Raw genomic sequence first — 19,168 nt, forward strand, 5'->3', positions numbered from 1 at the left:
AAATGTTAGTTTATCTTTTGTTAGTTCTACAGATGACTGTACGGAACAGTTTCAGAAAATGAGGATGCGAGAAAATAAATTTTTTTCCAATATTTTAAGAATTTCTTCTGTAATAGACAAATGAATTCTTTTTTTTTTTTCCTAACAATTTGCGTAAAACATTACAGCAAAAGTAATTGGGGGAAAAACCAGGTCTAAGGAGCCATCAATGAGAACAAATAAACCGGTCACTGAATATTTCATTAAATCAAATGTAAAAGTCTTAAGGCAAATGAGCCAGAGAATAAATTAATAGGAAGGGGAATCTCAGAACATGTAAATGTCCGGGGTAAAATGAACAAATTTCTTCCAAGCTGTTCAGATGTTTTCTGTAAAGCAATTTGGCTTCCACAATTCAAATCCAGGTAGTCCAATATTTATAATGTATTCTAAAGAATTATTCACAGCAGCAGGACAGGTCCTATAGGTCTCCTCGGGGAAGCACACGTAAATATATCTGGCTCACGCCAGGAGATCCATAAGACATGTCCTGCTGCTGAGTGCTGAAAGAGAATATTGTCCAGCTTCGGACCACTCTCCAGAATCATTTGCAGCCTTGTTGTATGAAACAATAAATAGATTAAGGTTATAGTTGTTCCCAGTCTTTGGGCTACAGTCTATGTCTTCTAGACATTTTTCAGTAAATATTGCAGACACTATGCAGGACACATTACAACAGGGTAGCCGTGATAATATACACAGTATTTTAACAGAAAATAGGCACGAGTCAGTAAATTATAACCTCACATTGCTGTGTCATTATCACTTCCTGCAGGTTGTGAGCAAGGTGTTGACTGTTTGCTGTCAAAAGTGGCCTTCCGGACCCTAGTTACGACCTAACCTCTGTTATACTCGCCCCCAATGTCATCATACCTTCGCCAATAGGCCATGTCCAAAGCTGTTGTGTATAGAGACTGGGGGGGCTCTTAAAGGAGATCAGGGCATGGAGACCAACACAAAAGACGGCAGTCTACTGAATGCTGGGACCAACACTTTTTCCTTACAATAAACATTATCAATCATCCATCTCTAAATATCTCAATTGTAAAGACAATTACAAATGGAAAAATGCCCTCAATACATAGATATTTAACTACACAGAACTACTAATGTAATTATGGCCATAAGAAATGTGAAAATCTTCCCACAGAGCCATAAACATGCCAAAACAATTTTATTTCAGGCCAGGTCAAATGTCACAAAATACTGTTTTAAACCACAGTAAAGAGTTCTTTAACTGGCAATACTTTAATATGAATGTCTTTAACTGGAGGCGCTAGATGAGTTTAATTAACTATTTTTTTCTTGCTACAGTTAACCCCATCACCAAGTTGTAGATTTGCTGCTGCCTTGAGGCTGAAATACAGTATTCAAAACTTGCAGATGGTTTGAAGCTAATTATATTGCAGTCTGAATAGTAACACAACACCTGGCTGTATACCAAGGACTGTTGTAACCAATAAGTAGCAGCATATTCCCGTCACACCAGTCTGTCGCATTTGTAGCTTCAAATGAGCAGAGGTTTAAACAGCATGTAAAAGAGCTGTATTTCAACCATAATGCAACAAAAGAAATCAATCATCTACAAATCTTATCAATTGCGATTGCAAATTGAAAAATATTTGTGGTGCTCTTTTTAATGCTGTGCACTGCATGGTGAAACCTATATAGCTTGCCGTCTTCAGCTATTAATACCAGTACAACATACAGCCTCTGTGTGCCCTGATTTGGCATAGCCGTAATACTGAAGTGTCTGCCCTGCACTTTAGAGGTGCCAAACACGATATAGCCAGCAAGTATCTGCTATAACCATGGTTTGCTTTACAAAGGGATACGTTGCAGTGAGATCATGAAACTACATCAGTAGGTTACTCTGTCTGCGACTTAAGATTGAATGGAAATAAATTGACACTTCACTCTAAAGCTCATTGATAGGACACAGGCCCAGCCTTCACTCGCCTCTCCTTTTATTCCTCGCAAGTCCCAGCTCGTATGCTCATCTTTATGCCTCAAACAGCTTCACCCATGGAGCCAGCCCCTATTAAATAAGTGAATGGGGAGTCTGGCGGGAGTTTAAGAGAAAGATGGGGGCCTGAGACACATTTGTGGGTAAATGGTCACTCTAAAAGGTGCATTAGAGATGTTTTGGGAGAGTGAAGATTGTGAGGGATCCAACGTGTGGTGAGAGCACAACTGTGGTTTATTCAAATCACACATGGGATTATTTCTTAGATTAAATCTATTGTTTTAACTTATTACTGCAACTAAGGGTAATGTGCTGCCCTTTAGGTTAGAGACTGGGGTGTGATGTGTTGCCCATCGCTGCTCTAAATGACACAATCCCGACACAGACTCTCCAATCTACACAGGTTACAACCTGCAACACGTATATCACACGTACAACAGCCCGGCTGCTCAATGGCCGATTCCACTCATCTTCCGGAAACACAGAAACAAACCTGAACACTGATATTTGTATTTTTAAAAGGAAAACGTTAAATTAGGCTCCGAACTACAGCAAAAGACATTTTTATAGTGAATGACAGACCTGTAATAACACTGGCTCATCTCCCCAGGAAACACTTTGGAGTTTGTTTTTTAATGTAAGTTGACCTTGGTCACCACAAACAGCTTATTAACCTGGAAACAAGTTCATCACTGGCACGAAATTAAATAATGTAATGATTTGTTACTGAAAACAAAAGGGGGGGATAATTCTGACTTTAGGAAGATTCTCTACAGTTCATCAGTGAACGAAGTCAATGAAAGCCTCTCGTGTAGATTTAAAATAAATCTGTTTCTATGTGAATCAAACGTTGCTGTGGTCGTATGAAATTCATGAAACCAGACAAAACCGTCCTGCCCAAACTGCACAGAACAGTTCACAGTTCCCAACATACAGCGAACTCTAATCCTCAGTCCCGGACGTGGATGACCCAGACCAAGCGAGGCCACGTATGCCACGCCAGGAGTTGGTGGCAACTTGCTTTTAACAATTGGAGAACACAAAATAAAAACCAGATAAAATTAAACTAGTACTACTATAGCACTTAAACACAACTTGTCATACATATTTGTGCCTCACTGCTCACATTTAAAAACCTAAAAACAGAAAAAAAAAACCTCAAATGCACAAAAGTCGACCGTTGATAAATTAACATTTTTAACAGAAAATGTATTTTCTCTGTAGAACATTAGGCAAAATAAAGACACCCAGCACTACAAGCAGAGCGGGTGAGAGAACTTCATAACGTGGAGATTTCCTGATGTGAATATACTGTGAATCCATCTTCAGAAGAAAATAAAACCGGGGTAAACAGGTGAAAGGTTAACAGGAAACAAGTAACAAAGGGTGTCTAGCACATTACGTAAAGATAGACAACTCTCCTCCAATGAATAAAAGGTCATTTTATACTAGTCGGTAGAGAGGGTGCTACAAACGTCCACTTGAGTTCGGAAGAGACCAAATCCATCAAGAAAAGAATTGTCCCAAAAAAATCATCCATAATAACCTTGAAATATGTCTACAATTGTCAGAAGATTAGGTTCCATCTCACCATCACTAGGACAAGTTGGAAAAAAAAAAAAAAAGATATTAAAATAGAACAGAGGCAGGAAGAGAATTAACAGGAGGTCCTAAAATAAGGAGAGACGTCTGTATAATAATCCAGAGGTGCGGCTCCACGCTGCGCTCTAACACGAGACGCAGACATAACGACGTCCACCCAAATCAGAATCCAGTCAGTCTGTAGGCAAACGGTACTGCTATGCACCATGTTTAAGCTGTATCCTGGGTGTGCAACGAGTCACAGGCTCACAGCCATTCCAAAGAGAGTTTTATTCAACAACTAACGCATTTTATGTACACGAGGGGGTCGCCCTATAAACCAGTTCATTTGAAAAATAAACGCTCGTCCCCTTTGAAGCGTTTTTTCCGTGGTGCCACAAACTCATCCTCAGAGTCCTCGCTCACTCCAAATTCATCTTTATATGTACATCTGGGGAATTTCTTTTCTCGGTAGATGTTAACGAGCAGATCTTCAAAGTAAGCCTCCAGTTTGATACCAGCCTTCGCCACTTCAGAATCGGGCTGTAAAAGAAGAAACAAAATACACCCTTTTAAAGAACCGCAAGGCTGACGTAAAGGAGAGGTTCGGAGCTGGGTTTAGCGCGGCCTCACCTCGTTGAACTCGGAACAGTTCTTGAAGATCAACCTGATGTCGCTTATAAATTCCTCCGGCAGTGTGTAGTGTGGAGATCCGTTTAACTGAAGCTTCCTCTTGATGTGGGACAGGTCCATGGGCCTTTTTATTATTCTGTAATAGTCAGGCACCTGGAAAGTAATAGAAAGTTTAATGTTTTATTAAGGATTGTGATCTATTAAAAAAAAAAAAAATCTAATTTTAACTGTATTATACACAGATCAGGCCATTTTTTCCGCTAACAAGGGGGTGAGTTTTACTCTATAGTTCAAGCCAACTTTTAGACTTTTTTTTTACAAATATTGAATGAAGACACTTCCAGGATGAAGACTTGTGGGAAACAGGATGTATAAAGTTGATCTCCTGCTAACTACCTACCTCAATCTCCAGGTAGGTACATTGTTTCCGGACCTCCCTAACAATGAGTTTTATGGAAAATATGGCTTTCAGGTTACCCAAATTTATTTGTTCAATGTACGGAGTTTCTTCCGTATCACTCCACTGGGATTCAGCATGTAGTAAACACGCTGGAACACACATTGAAATGAATGAGAGAAGCTGCCACACTTAAGTTTGCAATTTTGTCGGGCAAATAGACTACGTTACTCATAAAATGCCACGGTTCATAGCTAAAGCCCGATTGGGATGTATTAAATACCAGTCGGGATAGACGGTGAATTCGGTCAGGCGATGACCACATCTGACCGTGATGTGAGTGTTTTAATACGATGGATTTTTGTTCTATTCATATTAGTGATTACAAAATGATTATTGGGATTAATAAAAATATAATAAAGTACAGAGACAGCTCATATACGATGGTTTCATCATCACCAATAATTAGGTTTGTGATCCATTTTAATGAGTATTTAGATAATTAGCTTCGATATTTACTGTAATTAGTGAATTGAGCAACAGGTTAGGGGGATAAATATCTAAACAGCTTCTATCACAGCCAAGAACAATAGGAATTATGAAAGGATCTGTGTTTTATAGCATGTTACAACTGATCAATACAAATTTTTTCCCCATAGCCCTGCAGTAGTTGAAACAAACAATGATGATGAATAAAGAGATGGGCTCCCAGGTTATAGGGCCACAGCCAGGCGAGATGGTACTTACAGTAAGTGGAACAGGGTCTTGGAAGGCCAGGCTCATCTCATTACAGAAGAGGTATAATAGAAGTCTTTCACACTTCTGCAGACAACAAACAGAACAATTATTCATCTTGTTCATCCACGTGTGACTGTATATACCTGACCCTTCCAGGCCAACTTACTCTCTGATCTAAGGGGGCCATCATCGTAGTCCCGCCCAGCTTCCTCTTCTCCGCTACAGACGGGTCGTCACAGTCGTATTCCACTTCTGGTTTGGAAAGATCTCGACAGAAGGTGCAGATCCACTCGCCACTACGAGCCAAGTGAATGGGGAAGATAACACATCATTACACCACACAATGCTTTATAGAACCAATTACTAATAAAAAAAATTACCGTCTGTGAGATTCATTTTGACACCCACCTAACAAATTTTTTCGCCTCCCCGCAAACGTGTGTGCACCTTGATTGCGGAGTGGAGGAAGCGTGAACCATGACGGACAGACCACACAGATGCGCCGGTGCAAAACCAAAACGATTTGTGGCGCACATTGTAACATAAGGTCCAATGTGTCTAAACTGTTCCTCACCTGGGGAAGTTCATCAGTGTAGGCACATGGCAGGAGAGATGGAAAACTTTAGGACACTTCTCGCAGCACAGCAGCTCTCCTCCGTTCTGGCACACCGCGCACCAGTCTTCATTGGGGTCGTCCTCTTTCCCACCACCCTCCTTTCCGTGGCCCTGGGACATCCAGCTATTTGATCCTGGGTATGATCCCTCCTGCATGACGTGGCGGTCACCGGTGCTATCCGGAGTGTCCCTTCGAGGGGCAGTGTCCAATTTGGAAGTGCGGTTGGCGTTCCGATCCAGCAGCATGGATGTCAAGATGCTTCCTGAGAATTCAGACTAGAGCGAAAGCCAAAAACATTAGTACACAAATAAATCATAAAACAAACATCAATTTAAATATAGAACAATGTACCAGTCAGTTACTACATACATCACTTTATACAGGTCTGGTGATGCTATACAGAGCAGAGTCTGGCTCAGGTTTTCTACCCCATGTCCATCCCCACCACACATGGCTGTACCATTCTCAAGACAGTAATAATCTACAGATACAGACAATGCCCAGACATACAAATTCCCTCGCCATTCCAGGCAAGACCACATCCCAAACCCCGGTCATTAAAGGCTTCCTGCTGTCTCCCTTCCCTCCTCACATCATCAGCTATTTATATAGCGCCACTAATTCCACAGCGCTGTACAGAGAACTCACTCACAATCAGTCCCTGCCCCATTGGAGCTTACAATCTAAGTTACCGAACACACACACAGACTTGGGTCAATTTGTTAGCAGCCAATTAACCCACTAGTATGTTTTTTGGGGTGTGGGAGGAAACCGGAGCACCCGGAGGAAACCCACGCAAACACGGGGAGAATATACAAACTCCTCACAGATAAGGACATGGTCGGGAATTGAACTCATGACCCCAGTGTGGTGAGGCAGAAGTGCTAACCACTGAGCCACCGTGCAGCACTCACATGTGACTGGAACACACCACCGCCATTAAACATGGGGCGTCAGGATGCACGTTTATGAGCGCTCTTACGTTGCGAGGGCGCTGCTGTTGACGCCGGTTCCCTTGCTTTACAACCACAACAGGATATTCAAACGTTTCACTCTCGGAACTGTTCTCTGGTTTGATCCTTATGGGCTCCAGTCGGACAACCGGTATTCTGTGTGTGGAGTCCGCTCCTCCGCTGGGTTTGCTGGAAGATCCAGAACTGAAGAGGGAAGATTAGATTAGTATCCATCGAGCAGACCTGGAAGTCTTGGCCCACTCTATACAGCATCTCTGCCTTGTAAATTGTATATCCATTCTAAGCCCTGCAAAGTCATATGTAGTCTTTTAGGACTATATGGCAACAAGGATGTTACAAACTTACACCTATTTCATATAGGTGTTTGACAACACATTATTCCTTCATCAGTTTCACAGGACCCTTGTATCACTACTCTACGTGCTGACTGCCCTGCTCCTTCCACTATATAACTCTCAGTCTGTGGCTTCCTGATGCCTCCATTCCTCTCCTCACATCATTGAAGGTGCACACAATGACATAGGTAGACAGGTCACTGCATTTTAGAAGATCATCAACTTTTGAAATACTGTGTACTTATTGTTAAATCACATTCTCCAAGGCTGTTTGCAGACACTGATTGCTCTACTCTATTAACCCTCATGGACCCTCTAGGTTTTGCACTAGTCCAACAAGGAGACAAGAACAGTAAGAGTAACACAGTAGAACAGAACATTCCTGGATTAGCTTGTCTGTGTCCTCGAAAAAAGGGACTTTACAGGAAGAAAAATATATAAATCCCCTTTTCTCCTCCTTGCAGTTGGGTAGACCAGATGGTGGGATGTCCCGAAGCCTCCCTCTATGGCGGGGATGGTATGTCTAAGAATGAATCAGCACCTGGACCTTCTCTCCAAAGACTAACTCTGCCAAGGCACAAAAGCCACCCTGCAAAACCTACAAGGTATACAAGGATGACCTGCCGACCTGATGCCCCATATCACACTACACAGGAGGGACCAACAGCCTTTGTGAGTGCGCTGAAATTCTAAAGGGAACATGTACTACAGTTATGACAAACCCACAAAATTGATATAGATATATATATATATATATATATATATAGAGGAAAGCCAACGCTCCATCACTGTGGGTGAAGACGACACAGTCCGAGTCCTGGACAGGAAGATCTGCATCCAGTGTGTGAAGCACAACAGGTATTGGACAAGAAAATCCTGATCCTGGTTGATGTGAAAACCAATGACCATCTATGGAAGGAGGTGGCAGAACTGGACGAAGGACTACCTTATGATTGTGAAAAGTGATATGGATAGATGGGAGAGGTGCCAGCTAAGAGACGTGCCTAGATGAATTGGCCAGAAGAAAAACCAGGTGCAAAGAAACAAAAAAAAAAAAAAAAGTGGGAAGTGACCACAGGGGTTTAAATGGAGAACCTTGCAGGACCCTCAGAATCAAGGAGAAAGAGGGGAATTGAATGTGCGCAGAACATGTCTATTATTAGCTCCAACTGAAGTTCTTCACGGACCTGCAAGTGTCCTGAGGACTCCGATAATGCACTGCAGACACCTTGTCCAAATGTACCCCAAGACAACCATGGGCCCAGAGCTCCCGAAAAGAATGTGTTCCATGTTTGCTGGACCCCAATGCGTAGAACTACCCCCCTTCCCCCCACCCCAGAGGCTGGAGTTTAATCGAGAAAACAAGCCAGACGAAGAGCAACAATGGGCCTTTACCAACAGATGGAAATGGTCCAATCCACCATGCCAGATAGACCATCACCTTGCAAGATTAGTTGGATGGGGCTTCCAAGGTGGCAGAGATATCTGCTCTAGGAACTTGTCTTGAAGACTTATGTTGAACTATGCATAGGGGACTGCATCCACTGTGGAGACCACCACACACACCATGCAGAGCGTGAGAGTCGAGCATGGATAGATAGGAGAAAAATGATCCGTTGGAGCAAGAGGTCTTGGACTGAGCCTTCACTGGTATGTCGTCTAGATGAGGACTTGGGAGTGGTTTCTCGAAAAGGTTAGATACAGACTGAGTAAAGGCCCATGAACGTATCGTGATAGAAAGATGCACTTGGCTCCTCCCTGCCAGTAGAGGGAGGCGGCAAATCTGGCCCATAGGGTGAGCAAGAGGCGGGGCCCACTCTGGGTTATAGGCGAGAGGAGGAGTCTATTCTTGCAGTGTACTGCCCCCTAGAGGTGGATGATAATGCCCAATGTCTGTGTCCCGCCCCCTGACTGCAAGAGGAGAAAGCTATAATCAACTCATGTTGATAAACCAGTGCTCCGCTTGCTAACAAACATACATACAATATCGAGCATCTCCAATGAAGTAATGTACCGTGTTAGATATATCTGTGTGTAGAACTACTGTGAGGCATTTAGAATGCCGAGATACTTATTTATATATTTTATTACACTGAAGAACAAAAGGTAATTATTCTGGCACATAAGTGGTTACCTTTCCCGGCTGCCCACGCTGGACGCGCTCGAGGTACGGATTGGATGATGAACGCCCGCCATGGACCCTGTATTAGTAGAAATGATCCGGGTGAGACGCAGGTCATGCGATTTATACAGGGGGGCAATTATTACACAGCACAATGGACCATGGGGGCCAGAATGGATAGAATAAATGTTATAAAATATCTCTATCACTTCTTACTGTACAGGAGGTACATATCTAACAGCCAGCTTACGGAATCATAAGGATATGGCTGGGTAATGTAGTATTTATCATAACCATGTGTTTGTGTAATATACCTAATCACACCAACCCTGGAAGACAATTCAAGAGACGCTTACTGACCGGGTCAAGAATCGTCCGCACCTGTCCCTGAGCTCCGGACAGAGCAAGAAACAACACAAATCAAACTGAGACAAAGTGGTTGTGTACCTAAGGGAGAGGGCACGGAGGAGTTGGGGGATTGGACTGTACGGTGGGACGTTATCCTCTGGTGGTGGTTGTCCATGCCCCCATCTTTCCGCATCATCTTATCCATCATAACATTATCGGTGCTATCGATCTGGAAGAGAAATCAGTCAACCGCATGTTAATGGGTCAAGTTTACAATGTAGGTCATTAGACTATGACTGTGTACAGCTTTTATCAACCGTCAGTCGGACTAGTCAGACAGGGGTCAAGGAGACCAATAGAATTGTCCATCGGCCAGTTGTGGCCCCCTACACCTGATAAATGTATCATTAAAACTGGAATATACTCCATATTGTGTAACAACTTCCTGAACCTTCTATGCTTCTAAAACTATTCTACACAATGGACGACCATAACTTGTAAAAACATTCACAACGAGGCCAGGATCACACACTTACATCAGGCAGGGGAGGGAGGTTGAAGGAGTTGGCTGCTGACGATACCAGGTCAATAACGGGTGAAGAAAGGCCCTTCCCATCACTGCCTGCCACGCTAGTAATGGTGGGACTGGACGGAGTGGAGGTGGCGCTGGCAGAGGTGTTGGCCATAGATTGGTTTGCCGTGCCCTGCCACTTTGGGACCAAAAAAAAAATATAACAAAACGTTAGAGCATAAAATGAAAGTTCTTAATCTTTATATGTGATCAACAGAGCTTAACAGACATGACAGGAAACGGGTGAAAGGGACATGACAACCCGTTATTACGCACAAACACCAACCAGTTTCCGCATTTAAGAGAAACTTCTATGTAATGACAAATCCTGAACAGAACGGCCTCATGCAAACAGCACTATGTCTAGAGATACTAACGTCATTTTATATAAGAACGTAGCCTTGTGTGGTTTACTGTAGGTCTATTACACTAATTTGGGTAACTAATTACTCTACACTAACTGCGATACATAAAGTAACAGCGCAGCATTGGATGAGCTAATGGATGAGCGGCCTAATAGGAATGGACTAACAGGTGACATCAGAATATCTTTCAGCCAAACCATCTCATGAAAATCAAACCTCGTCAATCTTTTCTCTTAGGTGGCTTACACACAGGAGCGGGTGCTTTGAAGGGCATATAGCTGGTATTAATATAGAACAATTGCACCACACCTGTTTCATAGCATGCTGTGCCATGTACGCCACACGCACAGGACTGGGCCCCATCGGTCTTCTGGGTACGTTCTGCATGTGAAGCTCCTGGGCACTCTGCACGTTGTGCTGGTAGCGCACCGGCTGGCCGGCCATCAGCATGCCGTTGGCTCTCGGGTTCATGGTCTGAACATTCACGAACCGCTGGGCCTGCTGGAGGAGATGCACACAAATTATTCTATATTGCTGAAGAGTGACTGGAGGTGAATCCTTAATATCCAATAATTCCGCTGCTCAAGGAGCAGAGTGCATGGAGCAGGACGTAGGGTTATTATCGAAATACATTTGAGGGAATCGATAAAGGGATACATTTCGGGGGGCTGTCTCCCCAATTGTAGAGGAGGGGTTGTATCCAAGTTGACAGATCCAGACAGTGGTCGTCTTTTAGTATCCAGCAAAACAAATGCTTCCACTTATTAGCTTCTTACCTGATTGCCAGCTTGAGGCTGGTGCTGCAACGGTCCCTGGACTCTGGGGTTACCCATGCCCATGGGCTGTGGTGGGACGTTGGCATTTGGCCGTTGCTGTGCCTGCTGCCGCTGCGCTAAGAGCTGCTGGTGCATGTGCTGGATACGGAGCTGGGCCAGGCTGATCTGTGAGGGGAATTTGGGGAGCTGATTGCCGGGTGGGGTCCCCTGAGAATTCTGAGCCTCCACAGGAGTCGTTTGCTGAGCAGGGTCCCCCTCTTCAATCACCAGAGATCCTGTACCGGGGAGACGGAGCAACAACCTCCATTAACACTAATCATTTACTAGTAAATATGCAATTATACGTCATTACACGTGGAAAAATTATCACAATTAAAAGGCCCAGTACAGGGAATTTTCTAATAAAAATAAAATGTGTTTCATCCGAGAACGAGCATAGAGAGTCTCTGAGGAATAGTGTTTCCCCGTCTGCTATGTACGGACGCGCAGTCACACAGGTTTTACATCACAGCCGTTTGCAAAGAAGGATCATTGTACTGAGTGCACCGGCTGCAGTCCAAGCGATAGGTCTGGGGTCTCCCTTCACTATGGGGCCAGATTGTGCTGATCAGACGCCCCTCTAGATCAGGCCTGGTCGACCTGTGGCTCTCCAGGTGCTGTGAAACTAAGTCCCAGCATACCTTGCAAGCTATTGACTGGTTATCTGATGGCAAAGCATGCTGGGGCTTGTAGTTTCACAGACCTGCTCTAGAATAACTTCATATGTGCTGGTCATTTTATTCTTCATTTTACTGGTCCTTTAACAAACCTGACAGTCACTAAAACTACAATGCCTGTATAGTAACTTGTATTGTGTTAGTTTACAGAACAGGTTACAATGAGGACAGAACAAGTGAAGGTTTAAACAGCCGCATACTTAGAGGAACCGTTACCTAGATTGAAGATATTCTGGGCCCATGAATTTGCATCACACATAAACTGAACGTTATTGGTTACAGGTGTCACATCCCAGCGAGCGCGGAGCAGATGCCGCAGGCGGTAGGTAATCTGAGACAGGAAAGGGAAAAGGAGAAAACCCCAAACATTTACTATACCATGTAGAAAGAGCGAAACGCATTGTAACACGCCGACATTAAGGCTACATTATAACCTGACTGACACTTCCGTTCCCCACATCAAACTGGCTGCAGGAATGGGTGTGTGCAGGAGGACCAATCAAAAGCTGCAATCTCCAATTGTGATTTCTGATTGCTCCTCTACTCACACAACCCCATCATCAGACAGGTCAGGTTCAATGTCAGGACTGTGAGACGAACCGCAAATAATGTCATAGTGCAGTTGATAGAAATTATATATTTATTTTTACTTTTCATTTTTTTTAAGTGACCTTATTGTCCCAAAAGTCGAAAAATGCTTTATACTGAAGTTTAGGATTATGCTATTTTAGAAAGACTAAGTATATGAGGCAAACCTGAAATCTTGTTAAATATACACACACACACATAAATACACACACATTTTTTCCCTAATCTGCATGTCTGGCCTGAATTACAGACAATCAGTGCAGACAATGTGTATATCACCGACAGATACTGGGGGTCTGAGGTTTGCTGCACGGCCCAGAAACAACAATCAGGTGCAGAAAGCAATTACAATCTACAAAGATCTGGGAATTTCTGGAGCCAAGTTTATAAATGGATTTTTTTCTAGGCCATAGAGACAAAAGCGGAATCATGACCTAGAAATGAATCCGGCTGTCGTACAAACTCCCTGAACCTCATGACAGTGTACTAGGGGTTAATTCAAAATCCCATCTTAAATACAGTAGATAAAGTCCCTCTACCTTACGCACCACAAGCAGCAAAGAAACAAACAACAACAACTTGATGGGAGGACCCAGGTGGATGAGATCAAAGCAGCAAAAGTGCCAATTGCTGCTCCTACTCCGCAGAGCTAAGAATGTGGACACTCAGTACCAGTGGGCACTGGGGGGCTGTTATGTAGCAGCGATACATTAAAGGTATCCAGGGTGCGCCCGTCTAGCAGGAAGACTATTACCTGTAGTTCCCATAACAGGTGACAAATACAAAAGTGATGTGTAACAGAACTTATGTGCCCAATTTCACCCAAAACACTAACATATTTCCTATTGTTCCCACGTTTCCCTGTTGCACCACACACCCCTGAGAACTCACAAAGCAGCGTTGCTTGGAAGTACAATTCCATTAGTTTGCGGTTAAGGAAGCGGAGGATACTGCGACCTACCAGACGTTTGCTGTACAGTAACGCGGTGCTGCTGCCGCTGGAGACCGCCCACTTGGAGAAATATACCACGTGCTCCAGCTGCTTGGAGAAGCCGTCCACCTCGCTCTGCTGCTTTAAGAGTTTCATCCGGCGATCCTTGGCCAGAGCCTGCGAGAGGAGACAGAACGTCAACGTGGCACTACTGCTACATTCTCCGTCACCGAAAACCCTGGATAGACAGCACGAACACCGCATGTATAGCAGGATATAGGAGCACAGCTCATCACCGGCAGAGAATCGTCTCTGTCTAGTCACGAGAATTTATATCTACATCTCAAAGCCAATAAACGCCAAATCCGTTATTCCTCTGACCGAGGTGCTTGGTCTGAAGATGGGATGGGATTGAGCTGCTGTGTAGTTCTTGATCTGGACTCCTACTATGGGAGGAGAGAAGGGGATGACTGACTTACTTACCTAAGCCACATTCCCTGTTGGATCCAATGCAGTCAAAGTATTACCCTGGCTGGATTAACACTAACTGTGATTGGATAAAATAATAAAGAACTCAGGAGCTAGTTCGCTTAGGAAGCAGTAATCATATAAAGGGAACAGGTGTATTCATTATAAAAAAAAAGACTTTGCTGCCAGCAGTAACTGACTCCTGAATCTGTGAGGCCCTGGTGTAAACAGACTAAATGGTGGGTGACAATGGCAGATTCCTTGGCTGATGTCCATTACTAGGAGGAGGATATTAGGGGATGGATTTCTACAGGTTTAGCGACGTTTCCTACAACAACAGGAGCACTACGGCTAAATCTTATGTAGACAATCTATGCTATTGTTTGACAGAAGTGCGATTTGTTTGGCGGTGCATTAAATAAAGGCGTTCTGTAGCGTCCAGCTCCCTTCTATGATTAAAGTACAATTATCACAATATAACAGTTCACACACCTGTGACATCATATGGACATTTCTTGTGCACACAACTTCCTGCCTAGGAGATGAATTGAATTTTGCGTCTGAGCCTAAACTTGGCTACATAAAACCTCAGACATCAAGGCCATTCAGGGTAAGAGGATCTCTATAGAACAGAGCTCAAGTCTTCGCTGATTTCACAGCACTGATGAGGAGACTGATTGCAATCATCCAGTAATGAAAACATTTCAGCATCGGAGACCGTTCCCCCCCCTAAGAATAGATCTGTTCCACTGCGGCTGCTTCTTCTACCTCCATGGTGACATAAAACCGCTCTGCGGGCGCTAGTGTGAACATCGCTGGTTTTGGGTGGTTTCCTAAATCCTTCTTTCTCCTTCAAAGAGGTCTAGCGTCATTTACACGTTACATTTACCTCCAGCTGGTGAAGCATCGCCTTCCCTTTCTTATTAATCTCCACCATCAGTGTAAAAATGGCCACTTTGATGTCTTGTTCCACCTGCTTTTGGTTCTGATTCACTTCAAGAATTCTGATAGAAAAAAAAAAAAAAAGTTACCGTGAAATATAATCAGCCGAATCTAAATTAACTGTCAGGGTTGAAATATAATTGCAATGAAATGAAAAGGGGTCGTGTGCGCACAAACAGCCCGGCGAGCGCTGCCGTAAAGTAAATGAATACATTAGTTGTAGTAGACAGGGGACTGCAATGCAGCAACGAGTAATGTAATTGCTGGAAGAACACGATCCGCATACAAATCTCACCTGCACTCTATACAGCCAGTAACCTTATACACAGGGGCTATGACACCTCTGGAAAGATGGATACACACTACGGCTAAACTACATTCTTGTAACATGCAGATTTCTAGATTATTCTGTTCGCCCTTTTGTCTATTAAACATTTTGTACAAGTGTATAGGTGCAAGCGATACGTTTACAGAGATGTAGGTCGCTGTGTTTTTACTCTATTACGTACACTTTCTGAACAAAGATCTTTAGGAGCCAGAAAGCCCCATAACTAGGTCAGGAAGGAGTTTAACCAAACAAATCTTCAAAACTGTCTGACATTTGTCCCATAATATGCTGGAATTATCATTTACAGACACTATATGGGTCATATCTCTGCACTTCACACATTTTATAGTTTGTATTATATATAAAACTGTTTGGGGAAGAGAGGGATAGAAGTCGAGTAAACACTGTTCAGAGCAGGTACCAAGTAGCTTGTACAGAGGCCATCTGCACGATAGTTAAACAAGCCTAACAAGAGCCTAAGTGGAGATGTTGCCTATAGCAACCAGATTCTAGTTTTCATTTAGTGCATTCTACAAAACAGCTAGAATCTGGTTGCTATAGGCAACATCTCCACCTATTAAAACCCGCAGATTAGTAAATATACCCCGATGCGTCTTTACACGATCCGAGATATAGGACACATTGGAAGATCTTCAACATACCTGTTCTGAATTTGGTCTCCTGTGAATTTAATGTATTTGTTCTTTTCCATTAATTTTGATATGAGGGTATCGATGATCACCTTCTGGCTCTGAAAAGCTTCTTCAATAAACTGGTACCTAAAATAACAAATATCTAATGAGAAGAGGTTTTCGAGAGTTTTGCTTAAAGTCTACTTGATATAACACTATAACAACTATGCTATAATAACTATATCCACCACTGCCATCACTACCACAAACCCAACTAGAATATTTAAATTGCTAAGAGGAGGGTTGGTTGGTAGAAGCGCACACACACACAGGTTAAACAGGTCTTTCGGCTAAACCTTGGATCTGAATGCCAAAGCATTTGTAGTGCGTGATCTATTCTCAAACAATGTGTCCGCTCCAGCACTACGGTATGAGAATCATAAGAGCAGCGTTACCTGTGCTCCTTGTGTTCCTGCAGCTGGCAGTCCCGACAGGTCAGCTTGTCGCACGTCTCACAGTACAGTTTCAGCTGCTCCTTCTTGTGGAACGGACAGAAGACTGGACGCTGGCTGTTCGCTCCGACCGCTGGTGGTGTCCGGGGAAAGGAGAAAAAGGCAAAGATCTAACATATGGCACCACAATTACCAAGGGAAAAATCTGCCATTGTGACCCAGAAAACAGCCACCACTATTTGCAGGGTCCACAAGAAAACAATTACCCCTGAACGGTACCAAAGGGCAACAAGTGTGGCTGGATGACTAATGATATAAACTGTCTAATAATAAAACATATTATACACAGGATAAAAGCTGCTAATTGAATATTGCTCAGTGTCTGGTAATATCTGTATCCCAGCTCTGAATAACTGATGTAACCTGCACCTTGTTCTATAACTAGTATGTGAATAGTATAAGAGTATAACGAGGCACCTCGATGCTGGGGTACAGGTATGAATGTCTGATCAAAATATGAACCAATACCTCATGTTTTCAGTTTGTTAGATACCATGATACAGGTGTTATATACAAAACGCCAATGACAATTATCTCTGTTTTGTATACATATAGGACATTTATATGCAGCTGGTACCATGTATACTATGGGATAACAGAGCGCTGGCTTACTAATTCTCGGTGCTGGTCTATATGGCTTTATTGTATTGTAATTGTGTGGTTACCGTGGGAGGTGTCCATAATCAGTAATCCGATACATTAGAAGATTCCTTAATCAGGGCAGATTTTTCCTCAACAGTCATTAGTAGATTCATCCGAGTTATTCAGGAGGAGAAAACTCTGAAACCGCAGTTACAAAGGAACTGTCCACCCTGCACCCTCCACCTATTTACCAAACCTCCGGATGCCAGTATCATTCATTCTCCTGTTTAATCTATTTATTTCCTGTAACAATTCTCATTCGCTGTCCACTGTAACCATCTCCCTCAGGTCCGCACTGCATGTATACAGCCTGGTTTACTCAGCAGCTTTGCACTAACAAACACTGGTGACGAGCGTCGGCTGTCAGCCGTCTGTCCATACGTCCACCAGCTGTAAATCCTGGCCCTTCGACTCCTCCAAACACCAATAGAGCGGACCGTCTCTAGCTCCCACAAGGCCTGTGTCATCCATGTAAACATTCATGGTCTGAACTGGATGAATTAAGGTCTCCATGACCTTACAGACACGAGTATGGATGAGAGGAACAGAGGAGGAAGACTCTTATTCTATGCAGAGGATTCCTGGAATTTTGGAGTAACTCCTGTGCTCCATCTACATTTGAAAACCTGCCCTCCCTTCACTAATCCCATCATTATTGCTGCATCGACCCATGAAACCTCTACTGTCCCTAACAGATAGATTCTATCATATCAATGGGCCATATTGAAATCACTACATTGTAACTAACAAGGACCAATCTCAAATCCTTCACTCATTCACTCCCAGCCCGTTTCCTTCCTCCATGTACCAGATGAACACACTGCTCTGATATTCTAATTACCATTGTTAGTAATCTGCAATAACGCACTGTGCACATAGATTCAAACATCTGAAAGTCATGCACACTATAACATTCAACCATATTAACCTTGGACATTCGCTTGAGGCCCTTACTGCCCCCCATATAGAATCAATGATACCAGACATACATTCTGCATTTAAATTATCTCAGTTTCTATAACTCTGCGATACCCACGTGTGTTGGGATCACATTCACTGGGTTACTTTTGATCTTAATGATTTATTCCACTTCAAAGACTTGTGGAAGCGATGAAAGGTAAATGGAACTACCGAAGATATTCAGGATTACGGGTGTATGCAAAAAATATGCAACGGAAAACACATAGCAAAAGCCCAATATTTCTCTGACAATTTGCATTGAAACCCAGCAAACGTCTGGAACATAGATTTGCGCTCGTCATCAGAATGATGCTCTCAGGCAACACTGCCATTAGCAGCAGATTGAATGGATACTTTATACACTACACCTTTATTGAGAAGGAACAGCCGTAAATCAGAACTCAGTTTGTCTGAGCACACAGATACAGTTTCTCCCCCAATACAATATAAATTACATTCACATTCAGCATGTGAAGCGGTAATTGTGCATGAGCTGATATTGATCAAACTAAAAAAATAACCAACATGGGACAAACCAGTTGCAGTCAAGATTCCCAGGAATGGAAATTGACCAGTCATCCCGATCCACAAAGACGTTGACAGAAGCAGTAATTCAAATTACAGGTTAATTATCCAAAGTCATGAAAAATGTGTTTATTCCCAAATAACGAACTTAAAATGATTTAGCCTTTTTTTAATCTGTCTTTCAGCCAAACCATTGGACATAAAACCCTTTAACAATCTATAATGAGATTGTGTGGAATGGAACATGGTCAACTGACTGGCGTGTTATTCCTCATTATAGACACTGTGGATCACGCTATACTGGCAAGTGCTGCAATCCGATTTCTCTCGGGTGGAACAATGGAGAAGTGAAAAGCAAACTTCAACCCTAATCTCATTTTTTAAGATGTAACCTCTTTCCATTTGCTTATAAATACCCCAATATTTTAAGATACCATGATACCTTTATAGATAGCCCATCATG

General features: G+C 43.0%; 2 protein-coding genes across 3 annotated transcripts in view; both read right to left on the reverse strand.

Moving 5' to 3' along the window:
* Nucleotides 1–19,168, reverse strand: part of LRTM2 (leucine rich repeat transmembrane protein 2) — a 733,960-nt gene that overhangs the window by 534,534 nt on the left and 180,258 nt on the right. The gene's annotated exons all lie outside the window — the stretch shown is intronic.
* TRIM24 (tripartite motif containing 24) overlaps nt 93–19,168 on the reverse strand; it is a 47,133-nt gene continuing 28,057 nt past the window's right edge. Inside the window, exons 4-19 of one of the 2 annotated variants that reach the window (XM_075210725.1) lie at nt 16,522–16,651; nt 16,097–16,213; nt 15,054–15,168; nt 13,727–13,873; nt 12,394–12,508; nt 11,462–11,736; nt 10,995–11,183; nt 10,286–10,459; nt 9,849–9,978; nt 9,414–9,480; nt 6,953–7,127; nt 5,929–6,245; nt 5,521–5,650; nt 5,364–5,438; nt 4,220–4,372; nt 93–4,129 (exon numbers count right to left, since the gene is read on the reverse strand). In XM_075210725.1, coding sequence (XP_075066826.1) covers nt 3,932–4,129; nt 4,220–4,372; nt 5,364–5,438; nt 5,521–5,650; nt 5,929–6,245; nt 6,953–7,127; nt 9,414–9,480; nt 9,849–9,978; nt 10,286–10,459; nt 10,995–11,183; nt 11,462–11,736; nt 12,394–12,508; nt 13,727–13,873; nt 15,054–15,168; nt 16,097–16,213; nt 16,522–16,651 — 2,507 coding nt within the window. In that variant the 3' untranslated portion in view covers nt 93–3,931. Of the gene's footprint in view, nt 4,130–4,219; nt 4,373–5,363; nt 5,439–5,520; nt 5,651–5,928; nt 6,246–6,952; nt 7,128–9,413; nt 9,481–9,848; nt 9,979–10,285; nt 10,460–10,994; nt 11,187–11,461; nt 11,737–12,393; nt 12,509–13,726; nt 13,874–15,053; nt 15,169–16,096; nt 16,214–16,521; nt 16,652–19,168 lie in introns of both variants that reach the window. The other variant, XM_075210724.1, reaches the window with a different exon arrangement.

Source organism: Mixophyes fleayi, chromosome 4 (assembly GCF_038048845.1).
Source record: "Mixophyes fleayi isolate aMixFle1 chromosome 4, aMixFle1.hap1, whole genome shotgun sequence".
Classification (NCBI taxonomy): Eukaryota; Metazoa; Chordata; class Amphibia; order Anura; family Limnodynastidae; genus Mixophyes; species Mixophyes fleayi.